Genomic DNA, 23761 nt, shown 5'->3' with positions numbered 1-23761 from the left:
GGCGGGGGGCTAATTGCAGCGAATGTCGTCATTGGTGGGGGGCCAGGGCTAATTGCAGCGGCTGTAATTTTGTAAGTTCCTGCGCAGCGGCGGGGGGCGTGACAAAAGACGGGAGATTGTAGCGGTAGTTATGACTACCGATGCCTCAGTACTTCCTTCCACGCATGAGCGTCGCACGTCATGACGCTAGTAAACAAGGAAGTACTGAGGCATCGGTAGTCATAACTACCTCTACAATCTCCCGTCTTTTGTCACGCCCCCCGCCGTTGCGCAGGAACGTACAAAATGACAGCCACTGCAATTAGCCCTGGCCCCCCGCCGATGAGGACATTCGCTGCAATTAGCCCCCCGCCGAGGAGGACATCCGCTGCAATTAGCCCTGGCCCCCCGCCGATGAGGACATTCGCTGCAATTAGCACTGGCCCCCTGCCGCGATACATGGAGGACATTCACTGCAATTAGCCCTGGCTCCCCACCACAATACATGGAGGACAGCCGCTGAAATTAGTCCTGGATCGCTCCTCTTCTGGCCCCTCACCACAATACATGGATGAGGACAGCTGCTGTAGGATGCCTGGATCGTGCCACTGCTTCCTTGCCACATCAAAGTCATCACAGCTCACATCAGAGGGACAGCTGGATAGGTGAGATCATACAAGTTGTAGGGTTTAGTTATTGTAACTGGTGATATAGATCGCTAAGCTGCGCTCACCATAAGTTCCTATTGTAATTGGTAGGGAGGCAGGGGTTAGTTTACTGTAGGGTGTAGTGTCACTAGTGGGGCAGCAGAGGTGGATTAGTGTAGTGTAGTAACTGGTGGGGAAATCATGGACTAGTGTAATGTAGTGTAGTGTAATGTAGTGTAGTGTGGTGTAGTGTAGTGCAAGGTTACTGGTGGGGCGTCAGGCTTTAGTGTAGGGTACTTAGTTTAGCTGGTTGGGGCAGCAGGGGTAAGTGTAGCTGGGCACTGAAGCTTAGTTATTGTAGCTGGAGGGGACATCTTGGGGGGAAAAAGGTCTACAAGACTCCCTTGTACCATGGATGCACCCAGGTTTAGTATATTTTTTTTCCCCCAGTTTTTTGTCCTCTAAACCTGGGTGCGTCTTATAGTCCGGAGCGTCTTATAGTCCGAAAAATACGGTACATAAAAACACTTATTAACAATTTTATTTCTGTGTATTTATAAAGCGCTGGCGTGACATCTTCTTTAGCACTTAACAGAGTTCATAATTTTATTACTAATGTTGGTGTTCAAATTTGTCACAGCGAAGCCAGAACACCCGAATACTCCCGACTGCCCATGTTCAGCAATGAACAAGAGGACAGGTTTAGAAGGAGTTCACTGATTGTGTTGACATGCAAGTCAGTGAACTCCTCCTGACCCTGTCAGCTTGTGCGGTGCTGCACAGTGGTAATCAAGAGTTTTCAGGTGTTCTGAATTATCCTATGCCGAAATCGAACACCAATACTACTTATTACCAACTGTCCCTCGGATGAGTCCAAACCCTACCATAGTCCAAAAATAAATAACAATAATATTTAGCACATCCTGAAGTCATCCTTTGATTATTATTATTATTATTATGAACACAGTTAAATGGAAAAAGAAAAAACATACAAACACACACATATACTAGTGCAGTGCAACACAGTTTATTTAATGACACGTATACAATAACAAGACTATGTTTGTATAGCAAATAGAATATAGGATACAGGACACGCTGTTGATCTAGATCCTAGGTTCTCAAAGTGTGGTACGCGTACCCCAGGAGGTACTTCTGATAGTTCTAGGGGGTACTCGGGCTTGATATACTTAACCAAAAATAAACAAATTTAGAGTTTTAGAAGATGATAAATCTTATTTAAACAAGACAAACTTAGTGTTTTAGCTAATTATATCAGATTATATTAAATATACTGTATATTTGTCAAGGGGTACTTAGGATAATGTTTACTATGCCAGGGTGTACTTGGTGAATACAGGGTTTTAAAAGGGGTACGTACGAACCAATAAAATGTTGAGAAACACTTATCTAGATAATCCTTAAGGCCTTTTAGTTTATCAAAGCTAAAGAACAGATTGCCATATCAGACAGAGATCTCCCTTACGTATATTATTAAAGATTTATAGGAAATACATTACCGTAATTATTTTATTAATTTCATTTTATAGTAGTAGCAGTAGAGTATTGTACCATGCTAGCTATCAGCAAAAGCAAGATGTTTTGAATCAAGATGATACCATTAATTAGCTAACTTAACTCAGCCACTTAAAGAGAGTCTGAAGCGAGAATAGATCTCGCTTCAGACCTCATAGCTAGCAGGGGCATGCGTGCCCCTGCTAAAACGCCGCTATAGCGCGGCTTAATGGGGGTCCCTGTCCCCCCAAACCCCCTCCGAGCAGCGGGGGAGCGCTTCCTGGTTGGGGCAGGGCTAACCGCCGCAGCCCTGCCCCATGCGCGTCTGTCAGACGCGTACCTCCGCCTCTCCCCCGCCCCTCTCAGTCTTCCTTCACTGAGAGGGGCGGGGGAGAGGCGGCGATGCGCGTCTGATAGACGCGACTGGAGGCAGGGCTGCAGCCGTTAGCCCTGCCTCCAGGAAGATCAGCTCCAGCGACCTTTTTCCGACCCAGGTTTGCGGGGGGTGGGTTGGGGGTGAAGGGACCCCCGTTAAGCCGCGGGATAGCGGCGTTTTAGCAGGGGCACACGTGCCCCTGCTATATATAAGACCTGAAGCGAGATTTAGTCTCGCTTCAGTGTCTCTTTAAAGAACTACTCCAGTGGAAAAAAAAGTAAGCAGCTAAAATCTGACACAACTGACAGAATTTGGACTAGTCCATCACCTCATCTCCTCATGGGGGATTCTCAGGGTTGTCTTTGTTTTTCAACAGCATTTTCTGAACGGATGTTTAACTGCCAAAACAGTAAGATACTCCCTACTCACTTGCACACTATTTTGGCAGTAAGGCCCCATTTACACTTCATTAGTTAGTCTGCATTTTTTTTTTCTCCATAGCGGTGCATTGTGAAAGATTTGAGTTTAAATGCGTTAAGTGTGAAAGGTGCCATAGGAAAACATGGGCATTACTTTGAAAATCAGTTGTCCTTTCAGTTATACCTGAGAGCAACTGATTATGTGTAAAACGGGCCTTAGACTTAGCAACTTCTATTCAGAAAATGCTTTTGAAATAAAAAAAAAAAAAACAGATAATTTCTCTTAAGGAGATGAACTGTTCGAAAACCTATCGGTTCTGTCAGATTTTAACTGCTTGCTTTTTTTTCACTGGCGTGGTCCCTGTAAAGTTGGCCAACATTTTATCATCCTGATTCAAAACGTCTTAATTTTATAGGAATGCTTTCTGTAATGTTTAAAGTAATAGAACAGGTGGATAAAATAAAAGCTTGGCCTTGCTGTAATTTGTTATATTGTCCTAATAGCTCTTTGGGTTGTATAGTTTGGTGGCTATTGGGTTAGTAGTGTATGCCACTTTGGCAATCTTATTGTCTCCTGCAGCACTGCCTCCTCTGCTGCCGACGCTGCACTTTCCTGTTCCACAAACAGAAGACCCAGAGACTCCAGCCTTCCCCAGGCTGCCGAAACCAGCTGTAATAAAATGCACACAGTCAGTGTGTACAGTCTAAACAAACATTACAATTAAAAAACAACAATGATAAAAGAGTCCTAAAAGTACATAAATGGTAGGTAGTGGTGTATCAATAGAGGATGTAGAGGTAGCAACTGGGTCAGGGACCCTGATTTTGAGCAGGGCAGGTGCTGCCATTCAGGCAAAAAAAGGCAATTGCCTCTGGGCCCCAAAATGGCTGCAGGGGCCCCTCACTGCTGGATCCCCCCAAGTGGTCTCCCCCCTGATGGTCCGCTGTAAATGTAGCTGCACAGTAATCACTCACCTGTCCCAGTGCTGCTCCGTCCATGCTGTCTCCAGCCATGCTGCCCGCCTCTTCTCTATGACCCGATGCAGGTTACATGTAATATGAGCTGGAGACAGCACCAATGGAGCAGCTCTGGGACAGATAAGTGATTAATCTGCAGCTACATGTGCAGGGGCCCAGTATGCTCAGCATGAAGGGCAGCTTTTAACACTTCCAGCCCATGTAAATGCTGCCATGGGCATGCAAGAGGAAAAACAGGAGTGAATAGGAGGCTTTGGGTTCATATTTTGGGGTAAAGATGAATTTTATGGCTTGTGGACAAGATAAGTGATGATTTTTTTTTAGGGGGAGGGGGGGCGGTGTTATAAAACTATGTTGTTGGTTTTTTTGTTTTTTAGTTTACACACTACTTCAGCAGGTTTTTTTAAAGGCTATAGTTTAATTTCTGGATCATTATTGATTTATGCCAAACTTACTTCTACAGCCACCCATCTATCTATCTACTTTACAGGGATGTCGAACTCCAGTCCTCAAGGGCCGCAGTTCTTACACATTTTTTGCACGGCTCTAATTAAATTCTGGGACTGGATCAGGAAAGGTATGGTTCATCAAGTAGAACACATTTCTCCATTTCTCAGTCCATCCTAAACACTGGCATGGATGCGGCCCTTGAGGGCTGGAGTTCGACGTTGGTGATCTACTAGGATTCTTGAAATAAAAGTTGGTTTGTTTGGCATCTCTCTTTCAAAAACTCATGCTTGTTTTTGTTTAGTACAGTGTTTCTCAAACCTGTCCTCGTGACTCCCCAACGGTGCATGTTTTGCAGGCAACCTCACCTATGAACAGATGTGGTAATTAGTGTCTCAGCTACATGGAATCCACCTAGCTGAGACACTGATTACCCCACCTGTGCATAGGTGAGTTTGCCTGCAAAACATGCACCGTTGGGGAGTCACGAGGACAGGTTTGAGAAATGCTAGATTAGGATATTCTTTAGTAACACATTCCATTATATGTTCCCTTGTTAGCAGCCCCTCACTTGTTTCCTACAGAAGACATTAAACTAGGTCTGTACAAGAAATAAAAATTGAACATTTTCCGGAACAAGTGGATAAACGGGCATGTCAACGGATTCCATTGATATGAGATCTGATGAGACATGTCCATCAAAATCTCATCTTGCACGGCTTTTTCTAACACCACATATGTTATGTATGCCAATGGACGCAGTAAATAATTTATATAAATTAACTACATACAATCTCACTAGTGCTGTTAATGTAAAAATGGGACATGACAAAAATATCTAAAATCTACCTGCACACCCAATTAGGTCTTTCTATCTGTTCTTTGTCAAAAAGAATGCTAAAGCCGACACTAACATATACATTGATAGACACAGCGGATTTGTTATTGTGGATAGGTGGAAATACCGATTTCCGATTCTGGGAAAATTCCGATTTCTGTCAATGACTATTACCAATTCTGGGGATTTCTGTTTTCTGATTTGGAATTCTAATGTCTGATTTTTTTGGGTCATTTTTGGCGTTCTCTGATTGGTCCAATGCTTCCGAGTTCTGTGACTGGGCTAAAATTACCGAGTTGTGGTAATGCGGTGTTTCAGCAGAATCCCATTTTTGTTTTCTGAATTTCCAATCGGAAATGCTTACATCCAATTGGAAATGCAGAAATTTCATTTCCGCAGAATTTGGATCAGCATCCCTATTCGTTACATCTGCACATACTGTATAAGTTGCATAGTGTATAGTGTGGACCTAGCTAAACATTTCTGTGACTATTGCTTGAAGATCTTGAACCCTGTATAAATACTGATATTATATTTTGAAAATATGTAAAACTGGATGACTCTTTTTCGTAATGAAGGGAATATATAAAGACTATTAATAAGCAAACAATTCTCCTAATAAGCAAATTTTCTTCCGATGCAGAAAAACCAAGACGGTATTTGTATTAACCAGCAGCTATAGACTTTGCATACTAGAAGAATTGGCTCACCACTAGTAAAGATGAATGTAAGGGAAGGAGATAAGCTCTCAGCAGAGCATGTGCATTCCTACCTGCTGTGGCGCTGCCTCTGCTGCTTGTGGCACTGCACGATCCTGAACCCACAGAACTGGCAACCTTCCCGGCACTGCTAAAAACAGCTATACAAATGACATAAGAAATTACTAATTATGAAGTACGTATTCCAAATAAACCTTAAAATAACAAATATATACAGTTACACTGATAAAATTAAGATCTATACTGTATATGTTTTAGAATCTCTTCTGTTACTGGCTCCCTTTAAAGTGGAATCCAACATTCTGTGATAACAATGCATGTCCATTAAAAATCTTCTATTCTTCTTACTGCCATTCCATCTTCTTCCCACTGCCACTGATGGTGGGAGGGACTGGCTGCAGCAGGGCTAAAAAAGACAGTGCTTTTAGCCCCGCAGCCTGCACCTCCCACATCCCTACCCTCACATTGGTACGAAGGGAAGGGTAGAAGTACCCGAATAGCATGGGACACCTAGCTATACTCATGTTGTTACGAATGGTGTGCATGGGCAGGTCACAGAAACCTCAAAGGAAGCTTCCACAGCCATAATAGTGGAAAGTGGTCGGCATGATGATCCATATTTCCGCTGTGTTGGAGGAGAGGCCAATAACATCAAGGGACAGCTGTAGGTATTTATCATGAATGACCATTTAGGTTGTGTACATACATTGAATGTAATCCTTATGTTTAGAGCTAGGAACTCAAGCACAGAGATTCTCCAAAGGAGTTCCTAGGAAATACGTACAAGGCTAGTTAATGATTCTTCATGACAATGCTAAACGTAGTGTGAAAAAATAATTTGTGAGGCTTGATCTTTAAAATTCCATACGTTTTTGCTACCATAGTGTTTTGTTTTATATATTATGGCAGTGCTGTCCAACTTCATGGGCAGGGGGTGTGTCTATCAACAGATTTTTCAGCTGGAGGGGGCAGAGCATCAATGTCCTGGCTCCAGGGGGTGGAGCCAAGTGCAAACTTAAGGTGGGCCTGCCAGAGAAGGGGGCCTGACACAAAAAAAGTAAGTGTGGCCCAGGGGCTTCATCCGTCCCGCAAATCGTCAGTTGGACAGCCCTGTACTATGGTATGTATAACTTAAGCCTGTCTTCCTAAAATAGAAGGTACAGTTTCAGGTACAGTTGTATTTCTTCTACACAAATTCCCTTAGAGGACAATGTATGCAGATGAATGTTTTAAGCTATAGAGGAAGCAAAAGTTTCTAATCATTAAGTTTAGTTCTATTTATTTATATTTTATTTAGTCAGAAATATGAGCTATACTCATTGGATCTTTTGAACCTAGGAACTGTTTTACTACTGTTTAGTGAAGATAAGTCTATGCAAGGCTTGATTTATACTTTTTCCACTCCTAGGCCATCTTTGTTGCTGCTCCCTATCCATCTATAACAGTGCTCCTCCCATTCCATGTGCAGCCCCTCTTCTGTGCGTAATATATATTTACATCAGTCTCTCTCTTTCATGTACAGCTCCCTGGAGCAGCACCTCTCCTTGTCTATATGCTGCTCTCCATTTGCAGCCTCCACTTTCAACTTGTAGGCTTCTCTTGCATATTCAGCAGAATCCTGTGAAGGTCCGGGCCTTTGTGGCCTTTACAGAAATCTGGCCCTGAGTCTTAGCTGCACTTGCCTTCTGTGATAGAAGCTTGTAAAACTACAGCAGTAAAGCAAGACCTCTCTCTGCTTACTAAACCTTCCTGTGAAGACGGAAGGTGGGGCATCAAAAGTGAGAACATGTGTGACAGTTTATACATTCCTAATTAAAAAAAATACAGTATATATATATATATATATATATATATATATATATATATATATATATATATATATATATATATAAATGATATAGCAAGAAGCATAATAAATAAAGTATTCAAGTAAAACATTGGGCTTGATTCACTAAGACAAATCGCATGCCTTATCAGAGTTAACACACCTTATCAAAGTTAACACGTCTTATCAGAATTAACCTGCCTTATCAGAGTTAACACACCTTATCACACCTTATCACAGTAGCATAGCTAGCGCTACGAATGTATGCCTGCTAATTAGCAATGATGAGAGCTCCACTCGTCCTGCCCTGAGCCCCTGCGGGTCCAATCACTTTAAAGGACATTATTCCCGCCTTTGATTGGCCCACTAGGCTGCCTGTCACATGACAGGAAACTTGACAGGCAGCCTATTGGGTCAATCAAAGTGCGAGGATAATGTCCTTTAAAGTGATTGGACCCGCAGGGGCTCAGGTCAGGACTAGTGGAGCTCTCGTCATTGTCAATTAGCAGGCATATGTTTGTAGCGCTCGCTATGCTACTGTAATAAGGCGTGTTAACTCTGATAAAGCATGTTAACTCTGAAAAGGTGTGTTAGCTTTGACAAGGCATGTTAACTCTGATAAGGCATGCTATTTGTCTTAGTAAATCAAGCCCATTATATTTAAGCACTTGCTCACCTGTTAAAATTAATAATTTATACCAAGGATTGCATTTTCTGCTAGGTCACAAAACATTAACTTACAGATTGTAACATTGTTGTCAACCTCTCCATGCATCCTGAAAAAAAAAAAAAAAAAAAAAACAGAACCAAAGATGTTAGCAAAACCGACAAATAATATAAAATAGTAATAGAAAAAAAACATCTATATGCAATATCTAACTTACAGAGGCCAGCAGTGATGTCTGTTGAATTGAACACGCAGCTTCACAATGCCCTGGGAAGGTGAGTTGTTGTGCCCCCTGACAGCAGAAGGGGGGAAAAATGGCAGCCTATGCCCCCCCCCTCCCAAAGCAATCAGTAGTTGGGGGGAGGAGCCTGTTACATATTCCTGCATTTTAGGCATTGCAAAAGGAAATGGTAAATGTGATGGCTCAGCTCCAATCAGGCTGAAGACCACCATGTCCAGCCTGCATGGTGAGACTATCTATCTCTCATGGATTTCGCTAGTTAGTACCTGTATAATTTTTAGTTAGTTAGTACCTGTATAATTATGTATCTTAAACTCAGTTCGCCAGCACACCAGCATGTAGTTTCCGCACTTTTATTATGCAATTATTCCACAGTTAGTTTTGAAGTAACTGTGGAATAATTGCACAATAAAAGTGCAGAGTATTTGGAACTACATGCTGGCGTGCTGGTGAACTGTGCTTAAGACTGTTATAGAAGTAACTTTGCCATAGTCACCTCACCAAGCACCCAGAACTTGATGGTGTGCCTGCCTCATTTGTAAACTATATAATTATGTAGCAACAAAAGGCAATAGGCTCCAGAATTCCAACCAACGACCAGCAGCATCCTACCCCCCCCCCCCCCACTCATGCCCCCAACATGGCAGAGATTAGATGGTAGGCTCCTCTGATGACAGTGAAGTGATGGCAAGAATAACATCATAAGCTCCTCTGAGGACAGTTAGTGACATGATGGCAGGGATTTTAATGTAAGCTTCTTGGTGGGCAGCACATTTGATGGTGAGTGACAGGCAGCTCAGAGATTGCTGTGTCTGTTCGCTGCCCCTTCCTCCCCCAAGTGCAAGATCCGGCTGTTAGTAGTCACCCACCACTATGTGCAAACTCAATGTAGCAGAATGAATGTTCAGCAGGCTAACTGCTATTACCACCCCATTGCCCACAGCCCGCTCCTAGCTTTCCTGGTGCCCTGGGCCATGGCCTATGTGGCCTTGCCTAAAATCAGGCCAGATACAACTGGGTTAAGAAGCTGTCTCTGTTGACAGTTGTTTCCACACCTCCTCAGGACAACAGGGCCTAATTGCCCACACCACCCCCATCCCTAATTGCCCTTAAAGAGGAAGTCCAGTGAAAATAATGTAATAAAAAAAGTGCTTCATTTTTACAATAATTATGCATAAATGATTTAGTCAGTGTTTGCCCATTGTAAAATATTTTAAAACTCTGATTTATATTCTGACATTTATAACATGGTGACATTTTTACTGCTGGCAAGTGATGTAGCTGCTGCTTGCTGTTTTGGCAGTTGGAAACAGCTGTAAACATCTATTTCCCACAATGCAACAGGGTTCACAGACAGGAAACTGCCAAGAGTACGTACTGAGAATTTCTTTGTGGGAGGGGTTTCACCACAATATCAGCCATACAGTTCCCCCTGATGGTATGTTTGTGAAAAGGAATAGATTTTTCATGTAAAAGGGGGTATCAGCTACTGATTGGGATAAAGTTCAATTCTTAGTCAGAGTTTCGCTTTAAACACAACTGGGAAGTGAGGCACTCCACCCATGATGGGGAGGCTAGTAGGCATAGTACAATTACACAGAGCAAAGAAAAAAAAACTACTTTTACCCGCAGGACACCTGCATTTCATTTTGGTCATTAAAGAGCAACTTTACTGAATGATAGTAGTAGGGAAAAAATGAATCAAGACATAGCAAAATGAGAATTAAACAACAGAAGGTGTATTAACACATTATTGATATTTGCCATGTAATTCCTTCATGTTTGATCATCTGTGAGCCTGCAGGTCAGTATCTTTAATGCCTGCTTGCATGAAAAATAAACTCAACAGCACAAAATGCCCTTATCTATAAATACGCCCAATAACAATGTGATAAGCAAAAAGCTTTTATTTTACGCACAGAAGGAAGTACTGCTTGCTTGGCAACAGCACATCATTCCCCACATTGCAATGAGGTTCACAGCCAGGAAACTGTCATAGCCTAGGCTAAAGCTTCACACTGTGGGAGGAGTTTCATCTCAATATAAGCCGCACAGATGTCCCTGATGTATGGTAAAGATTTCTCATGGAAAAGGGGGTATAGGCCAATAATTGGGATGAAGATCAATCCTGGGTTAAAGTTGCTCTTTAAAGTGGATCTGAGATAAACTTTTACTCATTGCATAATTGTGTTCCTTTCATATAGTTTATAGGGCATTCCTCAAGTCAAATACTTTTTTTGTTTTGTTTTAATATTCTGATTCCCTATAAACTAAACAAGCCACGCCCACAGCTCCTTTTGTGCCTTGGCACTGTAGCAAGGGCTTATGGGAGCTCAGTCGTGCAGGAGGAGGAGGAGGTTACTAGCCATTGATTTCAGAGGCAGAGGGGAGGAGGGAGAAGGAGAGGGGATTGAATTTACACACAGGCAAGCTGATAGCATCTCCAGCCCCCAGCTTGTGATAATGTGACAAACAGAACATGGCTGCCCTCATTGTATCACAGGAATAAATAATTGTACATTTTTTAAGCTGTATGCAGCCAGATTTGCTGTATAAACTAAACTTTAGATAAGATATATAGACAAGTTACTTGTTATAGTTAGTTTTTCATCTCGGATGCACTTTAAATCCTAGATTTACTATATAAATAGTTGTATATAGTGTATTTTAAGAAGAGTAGTTAAAAACAATGTCATCAAAATAGTACAGTGAAATTACAAAAGAAGGTAGCTTTGTTCAGGTCACCTCTGTTCTACAACACGTACCTGCTTTCTTCTCCCTCTAGAAGTGTCCTGTAGGTGGCAATCTCAATGTCCAGGGCCAGTTTCACATTGAGCAGCTCTTGGTAATCACGTAGCTGAGCAGCAAGGTCTTCTTTGGCTTTCTGAAGCGCACTTTCCAGCTCACATAATTTAGCCTTGGCATCCTTCACAGCAACCTCTCCACGTCCTTCAGCATCCGTAATTGCTGTCTCTATTGCACAAATCTTCAAGACAATAAGCAAAGTGAATACAGCTCAGTGAATAGTATATGGTTTATAAAATTCCTAAAACAACACGTTCTCCGGGCAATGTTACAGTTTAACAGTGTGCTGACCAGGAAGCTGTTATGGGGTAATGGCCAGCACGGTGGGCAGCACGGTGGCGTAGTGGTTAGCTCTCTCGCCTTGCAGCGCTGGGTCCCTGGTTTGAATCCCAGCCAGGGCACTATCTGCAAAGAGTTTGTATGTTCTCTCCGTGTCTGCGTGGGTTTCCTCCCACATTCCAAAAACATACAGATAAGTTAATTGGCCCCCTAAAAATTGGCCCTAGACTACAGTAATTACTCTACATAATATAGACATATGGCAATGGTAGGGATTAGATTGTGAGCTCCTTTGAGGGACAGTTAGTGACAAGACAATATATATATCTACACTGTACAGCGCTGCGTAATATGTCGGTGCTATATAAATACTAAATAATAATAATAAAATAATAATAATAATTTTCAAAATGGAGAATGGAGAATTCCCTTGATCACAGTGGACAAACAGGACGTAGGAGAGGAGAAAGTGATTGAGGAGTAGACTACACAGGAGGTAAGTATGACCTGTGTATGGTTATTTTGACTTTTAATTTTCAGTTCAGGTATTCTTTAAAGGATTTGTTGCTGTCTTAGTGCCAAATACTTAAAGAGACTCCGTAACAAAAATTGCATCCTGTTTTTTATCATCCTACAAGTTCCAAAAGCTATTCTAATGTGTTCTGGCTTACTGCAGCACGTTCTACTATCACCATCTCTGTAATAAATCAATGTATCTCTCTCTTGTCAGACTTGTCAGGCCTGTGTCTGGAAGGCTGCCAATTTCTTCAGTGTTGTGATTCTGAGATGCATCTCCCCCCTCCAGGCCCCTCTCTGCACACTGCCTGTGTATTATTTAGATTAGGGCAGCTTCTCTCTTCTCTCTTATCTTTTACAAGCTGGATAAATCCCCCTCTGAGCTGGCTGGGTTTTCACATACTGAGGAATTACATACAGGCAGAGCTGTCTGCACTCTGCAGGAAGAAACAGCCTGACACTTCAGTGGAAGATAGCAGCAGGGGGAAAGAAACACACAAATGATCTCTTGAGATTCAAAAGGAAGGGTGTATACAGCCTGCTTGTGTATGAATGTATTTTCTATGTGTGGACATACTGTACATCACCCTACTTCCTGTTTTGGTGGCCATTTTGTTTGTTTATAAACAAACTTTTTAAAACTGTTTTTAACCACTTTTAATGCGTCGAGGAGCGGCGAAATTGTGACAGAGGGTAATAGGAGATGTCCCCTAACACACTGGTATGTTTACTTTTGTGCGATTTTAACAATACAGATTATCTTTAAAGTAACACTGAAGCCACCTAAAAAAGTCAGATACTCACCTATGGAGAGGGAAGGCTGTGGATGCCATAGAGCCTTCCCAATCCTCTCTTCGCATCCTCGGCCCATCGCTGCCCCCTCCCTTTAAAGCTATTCAACCATCTGGCCAAATATGCCTTTGGGGATCCTTAAAAGGCCTTAAAAGCACACGTCTTCAGAAGGGAGGACTCCCAGAGGCAGCAAAATTGAAAGGCAAAGAGCAGAGGAACGAAAACACTGAGATAGGACCAGGAAGACTCTGTGAGATTCAGAGCCTTCCCTCTCCATAGGTAAATATCTGACTTTTTTATTTTTATGATGCTTCAGTATTGCTTTAAAGTATAACTCAGAGGTCATAGAATTTATGGCGGCAGAAAGGAACCTGCTCAATCTTAGGCTTTATTGTTTTGGCTGACAAGTCAATGTTTTCACAGTAAACAGGAAGATGGCATTGGTGGGAAGAGTGGGCTGGTCCATACCTGTTTCTTTACACATTCAATTTCCCCATGCAGTCTCTTGATTATGCAGCTCAGGTCTTGGATCTCATTCTTCTGACTGCGCAGACTATCTCCATGTTGTCCTGCTGTATCTTTCAGCTGCTGGAACTATTGTAATGAACACAGGCAACACCATTAGCTATAAGTAAGAGTTTATGCTACAGAGTCAAACTGGATGCTCATGACAAGGTGGAGCACAATTATTCTATGTCCTAATGTAACTTCTTGGCAAACATGACATTGTGTAATAATCACATTATTAGTATTAGCCAAGTGCCAAGTGTAAAACTATAGTTATTTAAGGGGTACATGAAGCAGCATGTGTCAAGATAAGATAATCATGTGCAGTCCCAATCCTACATAGAACAAGGCTGTGTTCTTTTATTCTCACTGTAAGGGTTAATAGCTCAGAACTGTAAATCACCGTTGCTCTGCAGTCAGACTCTTGTCCACCTTAGTGTAAACGATAACCAATTATAGCTGATAAAACGCTTCCATCTGAAAATGGCGCCTGTGAATAATGGCGCACAGTGTTGCCGCTAATCCGTTTGCCGCTTATCGCTATTTAACGTTAAAGCCTTATTGTTATTTAGCGTTAAAGCCTTATTGTTATTTAGCGTTAACACGCAGAACCCTCTCTGTACCTATCCCTAATCCCTAAACCCCCCGGTGGTGCCTAACCCTAACCACCCCCCTGGTGGTGCCTAATCCTAACCACCCCCCTGGTGGTGCCTAACCCTAACCACCCCCCTGGTGGTGCCTAACCCTAAGACCCCCCTGGTGGTGCCTAACCCTAAGACCCCCCTGGTGGTGCCTAACCCTAATCACTCCCTGGTGGTGCCTAACCCTAATCACCCCCTGGTGGTGCCTAACCCTAACCAACCCCTGGTGGTGCCTAACCCTAACCACCCCCCTGGTGGTGCCTAACCCTAACCACCCCCCTGGTGGTGCCTAACCCTAACCACACCCCTGGTGGTGCCTAACCCTAACCTTGACAGTGTTACATTAAATCCATTCATCGTTTTGCAGTTAAATAACTTCTGCAGTTTGGCTTATGTAGGGCGCTATTGATAAATAACGTTAGTGTGTGCCACTATTGATAAATAACGTTAGTGTGTGCCACTATTGATAAATAACGTTACTGTGTGCCGTTTTTCTTCTTTTTTTTCCCTGTGCGCCATTATTATGCAGTACTAACGATAAATAGCGATAAGCGTATCTTTTTAATGCGGCGCCATTTCTATGCATAGGCACTGTGCGCCATTATTCACTGATCCCGATAAAACACTTGTGTGTCTAATGCTGCTAGGTACAAACGACACAATTTTCTGACAGATTTACTTTCCACTGTTTTATTGTTGTATTTCCAACAAGTCCAATCTGATTTCTGTTCTATTTTTAGATCGATTTTCTATTCACTTCTATGGAAAATAGATTGGAAAATTGTATAATGTGTACCTAGCATAAGAAACACTTCAAAGTACAAGGAAAAGATACAATCTTCAATAGTTACAAAATTTTCCTGTATGGGAGCTGAACATTATTGAAAAAACTGCTGCCATGTACCTGATACAGTAAAAAGTTTTGATGGTCCATTACAACCTTTAAACGTAATGTAAAATAAGACTATGGGATTCCAGGAATAACCTACTTAGGATTAAGACAGTGGATAGACTTGTTTATCTCATCGGGTTACTTTTAATTAATTTTTGCTTTAAAGAGAAACTCCAACCTAGAATTGAATTTTATCCCAATCAGTAGCTGATACCCCCTTTTACATGAGAAATATAATGCTTTTCACAAACAGACCATCAGGGGGTGCTGTATGACTGATTTTGAGCTGAAACCCCTCCCACAAGAAGCTCTGGGACCGCGGTACTTTTGGCAGTTTGTTACAATGTAACAAGGTTCACAGACAGGAAATAGCTGTTTACAGCTGTCTCTAACAGCCAAAACAGCTAGGAGCAGCTACATAACCTGCCCACAGTAAAAATGTCACCATGTAATAAATGTCAGAATGTAAATCGGGGAGAGGAAAGATTTTACAATGAGCAAACACTGATTAAATCATTTATACATTATTATGGTAAAAATGAAGCACTTTTTTTTACTACATTATTTTCACTGGAGTTCCTCTTTAAACAACATTGATAGCTAAATAGTTGAATCCTCTGAAATGACCCAATGAATAATAGATACAGCAAACAAAATGCTTAATAACTGGTGTAACCTGGGGAAATACAAGATATGCTCTAGTGCAATCTTTACATTGCCTGAACAAATATTGAACTGAATCGTTATAGACTGCAAAAGAGTAGAAAACGAATGGTCTTAATCTCCAATTCCTAAGTTTAATTTCCAGCTAAGGAATCAGAATCATTTATTTCGCCAAGTACAACAGGAAGGGTTGTACCTGTAATTGGTTTGGCTCACACAGGTTCTGGAAGGAAGGGGGGGTGGGGGGTTGGATGATGAGAGTAAGGGGGGGAAATGTCTGAAAGCCAAGAGCTGAGGCTGCCATACTACGGTGCCACCAGTCGCACTTGGCAATCATCTGTTATCCCTATTCCCTAAGAAGACATCGAAAAGAGGGGAGGGGAGGGGGAAGGGGCAGAGGGGTGCAAAGGTTCAGTAGTAATAGCCTAGTTCTTCATGAAGGAACGATGGCTGTTTCCTGTCCTTGTCATTTCGGTTCTTGTGTCACATAGCTTACATGTATCTACTTTGATTTCATTATAAAAGTGAAGTCTTGATTTAAACCAGATACGATATACAATGAATGTGTCCACTGCCCACTGCTTACTTGTCTGGCGTAGCTGGCCTCAGTCTCAGCACGGCTCTTGGTTGCAATTTCTTCATACTGAGCCTTTACCTCAGCTATAACTCCATCCAGATCCAGGTCACGGTTGTTGTCCATTGTTAAGATAACACTGGTGTCAGAAATTCTTTCTTGCATTTCAGTCACTTCCTGTAACAACAAAGCAATAACAGCATTTATTGAGGCCCAGATGGAGGCATTGTTAATGTAGCAGTATATACAGAATGGAAAATGTAGTGGGGTTGGGATCTATCATAAGTCCTTTGCGATCTACCGGTAGATCGCGATCTACCTAATGGGCACCCCTATTGCTATTCATGACACTGATTGACCTCAAGCATGGAGGACTAAGGGCTTGATTCACAAAGCGGTGCTAACTGTTAGCACGCCTGTGAAAACCCCCTTAGCACATCTAAACAAGCTTTTCGCGCATAAAACTTTATGCGCATAAAACTTTACGCGCGTAAAACTTTACGCGCGTAAAACTTTACGCGTGCACTGCACAGAGCACAGGGCGCTCCGCGCGAAGTGCCCATTAAAGCCTATGGGACTTAGCGCGCATAAAACTTTGTGCGCGTAAAACTTTGCGCGCGCAAAGTTAGCGCGCGATCTGATTGAGAAATCCGGTGCTAACCTACTTAGTACCCTGGTTAGCGCATGTAAAGACTTTAGACGTGCTAAGCAGGTTAGCACCGCTTTGTGAATCAAGCCCTAAGACTACAAACGAGAATTTCATAGGAAATCACACCACCCTGGTCTTATGTGAACAAACATTTTTTAATGCGCCCCAGCCACACCTCCTGATCGGGCTCAGCCACACCTCCTGATTGGGCTCAGCCACACTTCATGATTGTGAAGTGTAGAGAAGGGCAACACAGCAATGCCTCTATTCCCACAAGGCACCACTGCTCCACTGTTCCACTAGACCTCAGGGACAAGGAAACTTTAGACACAACAGGGGTGTTTACTGCTAGATTTTGGCATTTACAGCATTTTTAACTAATTTAGTTTACTTGTAGGATTGAAAAGTGAGTGGCCAGGTAATACAACAGTGTGATTGGACAATGGCTTTACAATCCAAATATTGCAAGGAATAGTAGCAAACATTTTCTCAACCAGCTTCATTGTTTTTATGCGTACGTAAAATACACCCGTGTTTCAGTGTTCCTAAACCGAGCTTAAAGATGTGATTGTCAAAGCTTGATACCAATCAAAGTGCAGGGGTTGAATATGAGTTACGGTGCATACACACATCCAATCTTGATTGATAAAATGGTAAAATTAGCCAGTCATTGACCAATCAAAATTGGATGTGTGTACACAATCGCATCCAATTTTGCAACCAATTGCCGGTAGGACGAGCATTTCTGGTCAGTCTACCCAAAACAAAGTACTGTTAATTTGGTTGCAAAGAATTGCAATTTTTTTTGTTTACTTTGGAAATTGTTAGCCAACAGCCAAATTAAATGGAAAGATAATTTTTAATAACATTAAATGAGAAAAAGACTTGCGCTGCACTCATATGTTATTATACCAAATTTCTAAGAAGTAGAATTTCCCCTTCAGTGTATCCACATCCCACTCCTAAACAGACTGACCTCCAAGGCAGTTTTTAATTAGAAGGTGGATCGGCACTGTTAATAAAAAAAACATAGTTTGCTTCCCACAATATTTATGTTACATTTGTCTAAGAAGTACAAAGCTAAAATGTACTGCGGTATAAATTATAATTTACGTAAAGGTTGTGTTTGTGATGGGCTTTGATTCTGTTGAGTTATGGGATTAATTAAACAAACTGTTTCATACACCCTACAATTAAATCACACCATAAAATCATGATAGACACGCTGCTTCTCAAAGCAACTGCTGTGTAAGCATCAAAATTATGACTTTATCTCATATCTCAGATACATCCGACCAAGCACTGGAGTAACAGACAATTAAATGATGATTTAATACCGCATCAAACAAGGTCCTCAGGAAGTTGAGCTCATCTATCAAGGCTTCTTGCTTGCCATTCAGTTCAGTCCTTTGCATATATAAAACATCAACATCCTTTTAAAAAAAAATAATTAAATTAGGTTTAATTAGGATAAAGCGTTCTTAAGTGGAACAAACGCTCGCTCTAGTATTAAAATGTTGTCCATGTCTGCATAACTGATAAGTAACACAAGTCCCTGGAAAAGTGCAAGAAATACAATCTGCAAATACTAGAAAAAGGGTTCTGTAATGCATTATAGGGATGGTAGGAAATGCCGATTTCTGATTCAGCAGAAATACCGATTTCTGCCAATGCCGATTACCGATTCTGTGGATTGCCGACTCCAATTTCAGAGCAGTGTTTTGGGGGTAATTTTTTGCATTCTCTGATTGGCCAAATACTTACAAGTTGACTCTGCATTTTCTGATTGGTCCATTGCTTCCAAGTTGATCGGAAATGCTGATTTCCAACTGGAAATGCAGAAATTGAATTTCCACAGAATCCGAATAGGCATCCCTAATGCAATACATTAGAGCTCCCAAAATACATTTTTTTCAGAAGTATAGTAACTCTTAGGTAACCTCTGTCCTTCTTTCTTCCTCATTTGTTACTCTTTTAAGACTGTACAGATCTGTATAAAAAATATTTCTCTATAATTTACCTGGACTGTTTAACTCCAGTCCTTGAGGGCCATATCCAAGCCAATGTTTAGGATGGACTGAGGAATGGAGAAATCTGTTCTACTCCTTTCCTCCTTCAGTCCTCTCAATTAATTTGAGCTGTGTTAAAAATGTGTGGGGACCTCGGCCCTTGGGGACTGGAGTTGGACAGCCCAATTTAAACTCTATTTCTGTGACTCTAAACTTTATGTTTATCCTCTAATTTGACATATTTCTGATTTTCAAAAGCTAACATGAAGGAGAAGTAGTGATTATAGAAAGGACTACTTCAACTATGAAAATATGTCTCTACTAGGACATGAATTCTTTGTGGTATGTATGGGGTGTGGCAGGGGGCGGATAAGGGTGTGACAGGTGCATGTCTTGATGGTGTCTCTCTTTTGCATCTCAAACAGTTGGGATGTATAATACATCACTCAGAAGCAAAATTCAGAAAAATCTGTTTCCAAAGAAACAGAATGATGTGATTGTACATTTCTAACAAGTGGTTTTGAATAAAGTTAAAGAATGCTGATGAAGGATATAGTTTGTTTGTGGAAAATGTCAAAATCTGTTGCCTAGTAGCGGAATTACAGTCTGGTATAATACAAAATTAAAAATAAATGTTTCCCTACCCTTCCCAACCTACTTGAGTTTCTCCACAAGTAATGCAATCTATGTCAAAATCACAAATTCCAGCAGTGTTGCTAGGAACTACCATTGTGTGAATAGTACATCACCAATTTCATTCAGAAATCTCTGTGAGCATCTTTAGTTCACAGATCACTACCATTGACTTAACTTGTATAAATCTATCAGAACTTTACATTATCCTGTTCTTACTGGTACAGAAGTAGAGTAGTCACACACCCATGCCACCCACCTGATCAAACACCACCTCTACATTAGAGCAGAGAAGTGTCATGTGAGTGGAAAGGAGGTGTGGTCATACTCCACATTCCTAAATCCTTTACCTGCCCATTTTGATTGATACTTTCAACTTCCTCTTAAGCGTGATACACACTTTCAATTATGATTAGCCATTCACTGGCCAATCTTATCACCTCCATGTAGTATGAGGCTCAACAGATATTTAATACTATAAGCAGAAGTGTAGCTAAACATTCATACTACATTGAGGTGGTAAAACTGCTCAATGATTGGCTCAATCCTAATTGAAAGTGTGTACAAGGCTTTAAGGTGGCCACTAATGATCCAATCTTTTTCATCCAATTTTACCAAATTTATTTAGTATAAAGGTAACTTGGGTGAATAATACAATGAATGGATAATTTAGGCAGTTCCCTTATATTACATAGAAATGGTAAGATTAGATGAAAAAGATTGGATCATTAGTGGCCACCTTTAGAGTCTTAGGGCCATATCCTATTCAAGGTGATAAGTAGCTTGCAGATGCGAGCTACTTATCACCTTGCCATCGCGCGAGGATTACCGGCAAATCCTATTGCCCATATCCTTCGTGCGATGGCCGATCGTTAGGGAGCATTACTCAGGCAAAAGCCTGAGCGATGCTCCCTTTTACCAAGCGATGGGGAGTGAGGTTTACGCTGTGGTGCTGTACCACGGCCTCACTCCCCACACATGCGCACTCGCCCGCCGCCATCTTCCGCCGCCATCTTCCCCCGCTGCATCTTAGGGTCTCCTTTAATAAGGAGACCCCCAGAGCTCCCCGTCGGGTCGCCGCACAGTTTAGAAGCCCCCGCGCAGCTCTGCACCGGCACCCCTGTTGGCATACATACCGCCGCAGATCACCCGCCGCCTCTCGTCGCAAAATCCGTCGCGTAATTACAGTGTATCTAACACTGTAATTACTGTCCGCATAGAAGGAGCCCGGGCAAAGCATCTTTGAATCTGCAGCCTGGGCTCCCCATTGGTCCGCTGTCTGAGCCATTTTATTGGTTTAGACAGCGGACCAATGGGGAGCCCAGGCTGCAGATTCAAAGATGCTTTGCCCGGGCTCCTTCTATGCCGACAGTAATTACAGTGTTATATACACTGTAATTACGCGACGGATTTTGCAGTGAGAGGCGGCGGGTGATCTGCGGAGGTATGTATGCCAACAGGGGTGCCGGTGCAGAGCTGCGCGGGGGCTTCTAAACTGTGCGGCGACCCAGCGGGGAGCTCTGGGGGTCTCCTTATTAAAGGAGACCCCCAGATGCTGCGGCGACGATGTGCGTTAACTAGTAGACCTGCTTTTTGCAGGTCTAAGCTAACGTTCATGTCTGCCGGGAAGCATCGCTTCCCGGAGACATGATAAGGGTAAATGGATTCGGTGTTAAGAACTCGCTGGGCGATTATATCGCCCAAGCGAGTTCTTTTCCGCCTGGGGGGGCCTAAAGTTTAATTAGATTAGGCAATGCCCCCATCGCCTAAGTTAAGAACTCGCCAGTGCTTAGCGCTGGCGAGTTCAGCAATAGAATATGGCCCATAGGGTTAGACTGAAAAGCAGAAGCAGTAGACATAAAACCTATATATATCAAAGACAGAACTGCATTAAATAAACAAGCAAAGTACAAAATAATTATTTAAACATACAATTGTCTTGGAAGATTATTATTTGAGACTTTAGTTATAATAACAATAATATTTCAGATCACAGTAGAAAAGGTAAAAATCAATCTATATTACAGTAAAATCAGTCTCCCTGTTGAAATTTACCTTTTTCACAGCCACAAATTCATTTTCGGCACAGGTACGCTTGCTAATCTCATTTTCATATCTGTGAATACATTTAAGCATAGATTCTTTATTGAACGTCACAGAGCATTTTAAATATATTTTATTTTTTATATAAATCCCCATATCACTACATACTAGTAAGTACCGTATATTCTGGCATATAAGACAACTGGGCGTATAAGACGACCCCCCAACTTTTCCAGTTAAAATATAGAGTTTGGGATATAACATCATATACTGGTGCTATGTATGAACAGATACTGGTGCTGTACTGTATGCGGTACCCAGTATATAGGCGATTGACTGGTTGGATTGGTCAACTCTCCCTAAGTGGATTGGTCAGCTCTCCTTGTCTACCTATTTATCAGAGCAGTATGGAAGAATAGATCGCACTGTGCCCATAAAACACACCTTGTGGCCCACCCTTGTATTCTATTTACCTCTTTCTCTGCCTCTCAGATCTCGCACATGTGCGCCTGCACCGCTTCACTACTGTCCTCAGCAGCAAGATCTGAGAGACGGTAACAGGTCCGGGCGTATCACTTGGCACCAATGACATCAAGTGTATAAGACGACCCCTGACTTTTCAGAAGATTTTCAAGGGTTAAAAAGTAGTCTTATATGCCAGAATATACAGTATGTAATAAGATGCAGCATGACCCAGAGGTATATGTACCACTGGGGTTACAGTATGGAAGTACGGCATGTACGGAGGACCTGAAGTGGTATAGCGGCAGATGGACATTGTGTCCCGCTATATCGCAATCTCCAGGATGAGAAGAGGAGAGGAGGAGCTTATCCACAAGACCGTAGAGAGGGAGAGAGGAGCACAGTGGCAGGGTGGGTATTTGCTTCCCAATGCACTTTGCACTTCTTTTAAACATATCTTCTGAATATTTGAGGAAGAAAAAGTGCATCTTATATTGCAAAAAATATGGTAATTGTCATGTATTGCTACAAATTAATCCATCCAGCAAAGAATAACTGTAAAGTATTTTTTAAACAGTAACTATGGTTTGAAAGTTAGATTAAATTTATTCATACTTGGCCTTGAAGTCTTCCACAATTTCCTGGATGTTTTTCAGATCTCCATCAAGGTGACATGTCTCATTTTTGGAGTTGTCCAGTTGTCTTTGAAGACTGCAGATGTATGCCTCAAATAATGGTTTTATGTTGTCTTTCTTGTTGGCCAACTTTTGACTTTGTTCTTGTAAGAACTTCCATTTGGTTTCCAGAATTTTATTTTGTTGCTCCAGGAATCTAACCTAAAATAGTTTGAAAATAAGATTACAGCAAGAATCTCAATAATTGCAGAGACGCATATAAGTTTGCTAAGTATTGTAATTTTAAATATAGAGTAGATAAAAGATTTATGTTATTACACTTACCTTGTCTATAAAACATGCAAATTTGTTGTTAAGACATTTAATCTTCTCCTTTTCTTCACTTCGGACTTTCTGAAAATTTGGATCAATATCAACATTTACTGGTTGTAGAAGCAATTGGTTGACAGTGACATTTTGGATACCTCCAGGTGGACAAACGGGAAAGATTTCCCCTCTGATGCCAACTCCTTTGTTGCCCATCAAGTTCAGCCCTTTATTGACATTAGACATTATGGAAATTCTTTTGTTCCCTCCTAAGCTGTAGAGGCTAGCTGCACCAAATTTATTACTTCCACCACCAAGGTGCACAGAGCCACTTCCAGGTCTTCCAGAATGCATAAGAGAGGAAGCGGAGGAGAAATGGATCTTAGCTCCTCCATACCCACCACCTGTAGAGTAACTGCTGAAACTTTTTGTTCCACAAGAACTTCCAGCCTTGGCCTTTGCAGGCTTAACAGCACATGGCGTACAGCTTTGGCTCATTGTTGGTTTGTATAGATGTAAGAGCTCACAAGATCAAAAGCAGGCAAAATGAGAGAATGAACTTAACAGGTAAGGGCCGGGGTAGACATAGCCTTTTATATATTTTGTGATAAGGGCTTGGTTTCCTGAGAAGATGGGTATACTTTTAATACGAAAGTGGGTTTGGTTCTAGGCCTGGCATGCATAGCAGTGAGATATCTATCCTC

The 23761-nt window shown here is 41.8% G+C and overlaps 1 protein-coding gene across 1 annotated transcript; it reads right to left on the bottom strand.

The window, feature by feature from the left end:
- Positions 1-2822: 2822 nt before the first annotated feature.
- LOC137544835 (keratin, type II cytoskeletal cochleal-like) lies at positions 2823-23555 on the bottom strand. Its single transcript, XM_068265927.1, has 10 exons — positions 23076-23555; positions 22732-22952; positions 21667-21727; positions 18307-18402; positions 16333-16497; positions 13512-13637; positions 11417-11637; positions 8485-8519; positions 5972-6058; positions 2823-3606 (listed from the first exon to the last, which is right to left on the bottom strand). Exons 1-10 carry the CDS (start codon positions 23553-23555, stop codon positions 3434-3436), a joined length of 1665 nt encoding a protein of 554 aa, XP_068122028.1. The 3' UTR covers positions 2823-3433.
- Positions 23556-23761: the final 206 nt, after the last annotated feature.

The sequence above is a fragment of the Hyperolius riggenbachi genome, chromosome 2 (assembly GCF_040937935.1).
Source record: "Hyperolius riggenbachi isolate aHypRig1 chromosome 2, aHypRig1.pri, whole genome shotgun sequence".
In the NCBI taxonomy this organism is placed as follows: Eukaryota; Metazoa; Chordata; class Amphibia; order Anura; family Hyperoliidae; genus Hyperolius; species Hyperolius riggenbachi.
This window is presented reverse-complemented; position numbering and strand designations above follow the sequence as displayed.

What these genes read in the sequence shown, in the direction of transcription:
- LOC137544835 (XM_068265927.1), bottom strand. Translation starts at nt 23,555, where the DNA reads ATGAGCCAAAGCTGTACGCCATGTGCTGTTAAGCCTGCAAAGGCCAAG. An exon ending in TTGCATGTTTTATAGACAAG is followed by an intron (nt 22,953 to 23,075) that starts GTAAGTGTAATA and finishes AAACTATTTTAG; the next exon opens with GTTAGATTCCTGGAGCAACA. An exon ending in CTAGAGGGAGAAGAAAGCAG is followed by an intron (nt 8,520 to 11,416) that starts GTACGTGTTGTA and finishes TTTTTTTTTCAG; the next exon opens with GATGCATGGAGAGGTTGACA.